General features: G+C 40.8%; 1 protein-coding gene across 1 annotated transcript in view; it reads left to right on the top strand.

Annotated features, from left to right (window-relative positions):
• The window catches only part of cacna2d3a (calcium channel, voltage-dependent, alpha 2/delta subunit 3a), a 111,651-nt gene that overhangs the window by 27,235 nt on the left and 76,916 nt on the right, over positions 1 to 7,500 (top strand). Inside the window, exon 5 of the mRNA XM_056464560.1 lies at positions 6,127 to 6,289. Coding sequence (XP_056320535.1) covers positions 6,127 to 6,289 — 163 coding nt within the window. The remainder of the gene's footprint in view (positions 1 to 6,126; positions 6,290 to 7,500) is intronic.

Here is a 7,500-nt window from a genome sequence, read left to right as displayed (position 1 = left end):
CACACACACACACACACACACACACACACACACACAAATGCTCGCTCACACACACACACGCACACACACACACACACACACACACACACACACGCACACACACACAGACACTTATACACTACGGCCATTTTGTTTATTAATTGTTTTTTATAAGAAGTATACTAATAGCACAGTTGAATAAACTTTTTTGTAAGAGATGCTAGAAACACTGACAGCATTAGAAAGATTTGCTCTCATCATATGTGTAAACACAATACAGTCTAGACCAGGTGACCAACCCTGTTCCTGGAGATCGACCTTCCTGCAGATTTCAGTTGTAACCCATATCAAACACACCTGCCTGTAATTATCAAGTGCTGTTCAGGTCTCAATTAATTGGTTCAGGTGTGTTTGATCAGGGTTGGAGCTAAACTTTGTAGGAAGGTCGATTTCCAGGAACAGGGTTGAGCACCACTGGTCTAGATTGTAGGTCTTAAACTCAATTCCTGGAGGGCTGCAGGTCTGCACAGTTTTGCTCCAACCGTATTCAAACACAGCTGATCAAACTAATCAAGGCAACCCAGACTCATTCTGAAAACGTAGTCTCGTGGACGTTTCTGGAGGCTGTGAAATACTTCCCGGGAGGTACATATTTTTGCAGTTTTTGTTTTCACGAATCCACAAGAGGCCACTTTTTCGTATCTCAAATTTCGAGTGCCGTTCGCGCCCGCTGTTCTCGCGTAAACCCACCAGAGGTCGCTGTCGACCGAGCGTCTGTCTGACTGGCTGAATGACTGGATGACTGACTGGCCGGCCGACCAATCGACAGACCCACCCTCCTCCTTCCCTAAACCCAACCAATTTTATCGATTGACCCGCCCACCCACTTACTTACCTGAAACCCAACCAACGATTTACAAAAGCCGTCCAGAAAAAGAAAAGCCCTCGTCTGATTTTTACCATGTTTTCGGATGTTACCGCATTCTCACCCTACTATTAACTCGTTCACTATTTTTTGGATTCTGTTTTTGTCTTACCTGATTTCTGGACCCGCTCTTCCCCGGACTTGAACCCCATCGTCGTGGTCATCTCCTCTCTGCATCTCAAGCCCGCCAACGTACACGACAAGCTTACTGGACAAACTGGTTGTGGCGGGAAAGCCCTCCACACAGGGTAAGCGGTCAGCCAGTAAGCGCGAAAAGGAATGGCGTCACACCGCCCCATAGTGTTCGTTTAAAAAAAATGAAATGCAGCCATACGCACCCCCGGCTACATAATTTGCGGTCTCCAGAAACGTCCGCGGGACTACGTTTTCAGAATGAGCCTGAGTTGAATCAAGGTGAATCTTGGGTTGAATCTTGAATCCTGGGTTGAATCTTTTGAACACCTCGATTATTTGGATCAGCTGTGTTTGATCAGGGTTGGAGCAAAACTGTGCAGAGCTGCGGCCCGGTGTCCTGCCCAGTTTAGCTCCAACTCTAATCAAACACACCCGCGTATAGATTGTTAGTGATTTGAAGACACTGATTAGCATCTTCAGGTGTGTTCAATTAGTGTTGGAGCTAAACTGTGCAGGACAACGGCCCTCCAGGAACGAGTTTGCCCACCCCTGGTCTAGTGTTATGGTGAATTCTGGACGTCAGGGCCACATAAATGTCTATTCTCAGAGTTTCCACCTGTTTAAAGTGAAGATTCTGCTGAATGGTTCATCTTAGACTGCTGACTCATTTTCCTGAGGCTGTCAGCATATTCTTCTCTGCGGCACAGTCACTTTACAAACATCACACACTTTATTCCAACCCAGACTCATTGGAGATATGCGCCTGAGCCTACGTTTTTGCAGAACATAAAATATGTTGCTCTGGGTACATTTTGTTGCACGTTTCAGATGACAAGTCCGTTAGACGATGCTGTCTACGTTTTTAGCGAGTCTGAAGTACGTTACTTAGGATATGTTTTTTGTACGTTTCAGGTGACAAAGTCCACTAGAGGGCGCCGTCTACTTTTTGTGAATTTGAAATACTTTACTGAGGGAAAGTTTTTTGTATGTTTCACATGACAAATCCACTAGAGGGCGCTGTCTACATTTTTAGCGAGTTTGGAATACGTTACTTAAGGTATGTTTTGTTTTACGATTCAGATGTTAAATCCACTAGAGGGCGCTGTCTACATTATTGCGAATCTGAAATATCGTAATTAGGATACATTTTGTTGTATGTTTCAAACAACAAATCCACTAGAGGGCGCTGTCCACATTTCAGTGAATCTGAAATATGTGACTGACGGTACATTTTGTTGTACGTTTCAAATGACAAATTCACTAGAGGGTGCTGTCTACATTATTGCGAATCTGAAACGCGTTACTTAAGGTATTTTTTTGTTGCATGATTGAGATGACAAATCCACTAGATGGTGCTGTCTACATTTTTGCTAATCTGAAATATGGTGATTAGGGTACCTTTTGTTGTGCGATTCAGATGACAAATCCACTAGAGGGTGCTGTCTACATTTCTGTGAATCTGAAATATGTGACTGACAGGACATTTTGTTGTACGTTTCAGATGACACATCCACTAGAGGGCGCTGTCTACATTTTTGCGAATCTGAAATATCGTAATAAGGATACATTTTGTTGTGTGTTTCAAACAACAAATCCACTAGAGGGCGCTGTCTACATTTCTGTGAATCTGAAATATGTGACTGATGGTACTTTTTGTTGTACGTTTCAGAGGACAAATTCACTAGAGGGCGCTGTCTACATTATTGCGAATCTGAAATATGTTACTTAGGGTACATTTATTGTACGTTTTAGATGACAGATCCACTAGAGGGCGCTGTCTACATTTCTGTGAATCTGAAATATGTGACTGACGGTACATTTATTGTATGTTTTAGATGACAGATCCACTAGAGGGCGCTGTCTGCATAGTTGCAAATCTGGTAAAATGTAATAAACACATTAACTAAAGGATCGTTATTTTAAAGCTTCGAAAGCTGTTCATGTTTTCATACACTTTAGCATCTGTGCTTCATAATATACACAGTTTATTGTGTAGTGATGATAGAGCAGTGCTGAAAGAGAGTACAGTGAGCAGATGACAAGACTGCTGTAAATATAATACTCCTGAATGATTTATTAATAGCTCCTCCAGTACACTGCAGTGCTAAAAATATGAACAGGGACAGCGGAGAAGGGCAAAGGGTTGTGTGTGTGTGTGTGTGTGTGTGTGCCAGACCAACTGTACCTTTGTGTTTACTAATGTGTAAACGCACGTGATTCAGCAGTATTTATCATGCATTTACTGTTATTTTCAGTGCGCGTGGGTGTTGGTGTGTGTGTTTTCAAGTATTTTCTCTGTAAAGCACTGCACATGTTCTCTGGTGTTCAGATAGCGCTGGCGTTTCTCAAATTTCGCTGCTCTTCTGTCTGTGTAACCTGAGAGAGCACATTCTGTCCCCTTGTTCCCCAAATGTTTGTCATTTCTCCTCCAGCCCTTATCTGTAATGCTAGAGCTTTCTGGGAGGATTTCAGTAGAGTTATTTTCATGTCTACCCTTACTTTAGCATGGTTTCACTATCACTGACCATTTACTACAGTAAAACCATGGTTAATTTTTGTAAGTTTAGCTCACAGTGTTTCATATCTCCTGTCTACTTTTATGTTAAAATCCCATTGATACTGTATGGCTTTACTGTACTGTACTGGTGGCACGGTGGCTCAGTGGGTAGTCTGTCGCCTTAAAGCAAGAAGGTCGCTGGTTTGAGTCCCGGCTGGGCGAGTGGTCATTTCTGTGTGGAGTTTGCATGTTCTCCCCGTGATGGCGTGGGTTTCCTCCGGGTGCTCCGGTTTCCCCCACAGTCCAAACACATGCGCTATAGGGGAATTGATTATCTAAATTGGCCATAGCGTATGAGTGTGTGTGTGAATGAGTGTGTATGGGTGTCTCCCAGTACTGGGTTGCGGCTGGAAGGGCATCCGCTGTGTAAAACATATGCCTTATCATTATATGTATTATATATATTATATATCATTATAGTATTGTTTATCCATTTTTAACCCAATGTTGAGTTACAACAACCCAGCATTCTATATGAACAAGCGATAACAACCCAGCGTGTATCTTAATCAGACTTCAAAATGATTAAACTTGTTTTTAAAGCTCCATCCCATAATAATGCATGAACTTAAATTAAATACAAGTAAAAGCTGGGTTGATGTAAACCAACGTTGGGTCAAATATGAACAAACACGACATTTGCTTTTCAATTAAATTTAAATGTCACTTTTTTAACCCAACGATTGGGTTTGTACATAACTGACCCAACATCAGTTTACTCTTTCGACTTAAATTTAAATTGCACTTTTTGACCAAACGATTGGGTTTGTTCATATTTGACCCAACATTGGTTTAATCTTTTCAATTAAATTTACATAGCACTTTTTTTTTAACCCAAACGGATGGATTTGTCAATGTTTGACCCAAAACCAGTTTACTCTTTTCAGATAAACTGAAATTGCTCTTTTTGAACCCAATGATTACAACAACCCAGCACTTTTCGAGTGCTTGCATGGAGCGTGAGCTGATGGTAAATCAAGTCCCAGGAGTGATTTCTCTCCTGGGCTGATTTTGGCTGGGTCAGATACAGACGGGATTCATCATGTGCTTCTCCTCAGACCACAGCTGGATCTCCTTTCACTGGCTCATCCACAGGATCTCTCCAATGCTGCACAGTATACGCTATAAATAATAAGTTAATAACAATATGTTTATTTTATATAGTATCATTGCAGTGCTCAGGGACGCTTCACAAGACATGACAAAGTCAAAAACACAATAGAACACATTGCAAAAAGGAAACAACAACAACAACAACATCTATTACATCTATGACATTAAACAGTATAGTGAATAAACAGACTCATATTCAGAGCTGATAGTGGACTGACAGAGCTGGCTAGAAATGCATCATGCAGTTGAAGTCGTAACGAATCGCTCTCCTGTGTCATTTTAATTTATTTAATAAAATTTCCCAAGTGTTGTTTAACTCAGGGAAGACTTTTTCAATACATTTTTAAACATAATAGTTTTAACAACTAGTTTCTAATAGCTACGTCCTTTTGTCTTTGCCATGATGACATCACAAAAGTAGAGTAGAGTAGGGCGTCATGGTGGCCCAGTGGGTAGTACAATCGCCTCACAGCGTAAAGGTCGCTGGTTCAAGCCTTGGCTGGGTCAGATGGCATTTCTATGTGGAGTTGGCATGTTCTCCCCGTGTAGGCGTGGGTTTCCTCCGCGTGCTCCGGGTTTCCCCCACAAGTCCAAAGACATGGGGTACGAGTGAATTGAGTGAGGTAGTTTGGCCGTAGTGTATGCGTGTGAATGAGTGTGTTTGGGTGTTTCCCAGTGATGGGTTGCAGCTGGAATATGCGTAAAACATATGCTGGATAAGTTGGCAGTTCATTCCGCTGGGGCGACCCCAGATTAATAAAGGGACTCAGCTGAAAAGAAAATGAATGAATGAATAAACTACTAGAACTACAAGTTGTTGAGATTTTTATTTCAGTATAACTGAAACTGAATATTAAGTAGGGGGCAGGGCTAACTTTTTGCACATCATTTCCTCATAGCAAACTAACAATAAGAGGGGCGTGGCTCAGAATGATGTCTCTAGAGTGTGTGTGTGTGTTTCAGTTTCAAACATCACACAGAAAATGTTCTCTCGCTTTAAATTCAAATGAGATTGGGCTCTTTTCAGAAGGGGGTGGAGCTATGCCTGTGTGTCAGCATAGTGGCAGATTCAAGAACAAGACTGATGTCCTATGCTAATGAGGGAGAGATGGTCAATAGTGGGCGGGGCTTTCCCCCTCTGATCACAGGTACAAAGAGAGAATGTCAATCAAAGTGTTTCTGTTTTGATCAAGTCTGATTATAAAAACTACTATTAAACATTTTTACCATTACAGGAGATATTCACACACTGCTGACACACAACTGTGTATATAACCCATTATAAAAGTGATTTTCCATAATAGGTGCCCTTTAAATTAACCCAACATTGAGTTTGTCTACATTGGACCCAACATTGGGTTAACACAATGCAGCATTTTTACTCTCACCATGTGTTTCTCTCTCTTTTTGCTGACAGTACGAGTATTTTAATGCAGTGTTGATCAATGAATTGGACGAGGAGGGCCGCAGTCTGGAGCTGGGTGGAGAATTCATCCTTCAGCCAAATGAACATTTCAATAATCTGTCAGTAAACCTCAGCCTCAGTGTCGTCCAGGTGCCAACCAACATGTACAACAAAGGTATGATCCACACTGCAAACACATTACTATACTACAGTGAGATCATGCTCAGCCAAAAGGGTCTCAGAGATGCAGCTAGCTATTTTAGTAATTTATAGTAAATACTGTAGTGTTTATGAACCACACTATAGTAAAGTACTTGCAATGGAAACACAACAACTACAGTAATTGATCTGTTGTGATGATTCTACAGTTGCTATGGTAACACAACAACTATAGTAAATGATCTGTTGTGGTGATTCTACAGTTGCTATGGTAACACAACAACTATACTTATTGATCTGTTGTGGTGATTCTACAGTTGCTATGGAAACACAACAACTTTAGTAAATGATCTGTTGTGATGATTCTACAGTTGCTATGGAAACAAAACAACTTTAGTAAATGATCTGTTGTGATGATTCTACAGTTGCTATGGTAACACAACAGCTATACTAATTGATCTGTTGTGGGGATTCTACAGTTGCTATGGTAACACAACAACTTTAGTAATTGATCTGTTGTGGGGATTCTACAGTTGCTATGGTAACACAACAACTATAGTCATTGATCTGTTGTGGTGATTCTACAGTTGCTATGGAAACCCAACAATTATAGTAAATGATCTGTTGTGGTGATTTTACAGTTTCTATGGTAACACAACAACTATAGTCATTGATCTGTTGCGGTGATTCTACAGTTGCTATGGTAACACAACAACTATAGTAATTGATCTGTTGTGGTGATTATACAGTTGCTATGGTAACACAACAACTATAGTGATTGATCTGTTGTGGTGATTCTACAGTTGCTATGGTAACACAACAACTAAAGTAACTGATCTGTTGTGGTGATTCTACAGTTGTTATGGTAACACAACGACTACAGTAATTGATCTGTTGTGGTGATTATACAGTTGCTATGGTAACACAACAACTATAGTGATTGATCTGTTGTGGTGATTCTACAGTTGCTATGGTAACACAACAACTATAGTCATTGATCTGTTGCGGTGATTCTACAGTTGCTATGGTAACACAACAACTATAGTAATTGATCTGTTGTGGTGATTATACAGTTGCTGTGGTAACACAACAACTATAGTGATTGATCTGTTGTGGTGATTCTACAGTTGCTATGGTAACACAACAACTATAGTAACTGATCTGTTGTGGTGATTCTACAGTTGTTATGGTAACACAACGACTACAGTAATTGATCTGTTGTGGTGA

The sequence above is a fragment of the Danio aesculapii genome, chromosome 8 (assembly GCF_903798145.1).
Source record: "Danio aesculapii chromosome 8, fDanAes4.1, whole genome shotgun sequence".
Classification (NCBI taxonomy): domain Eukaryota; kingdom Metazoa; phylum Chordata; class Actinopteri; order Cypriniformes; family Danionidae; genus Danio; species Danio aesculapii.
This window is presented reverse-complemented; position numbering and strand designations above follow the sequence as displayed.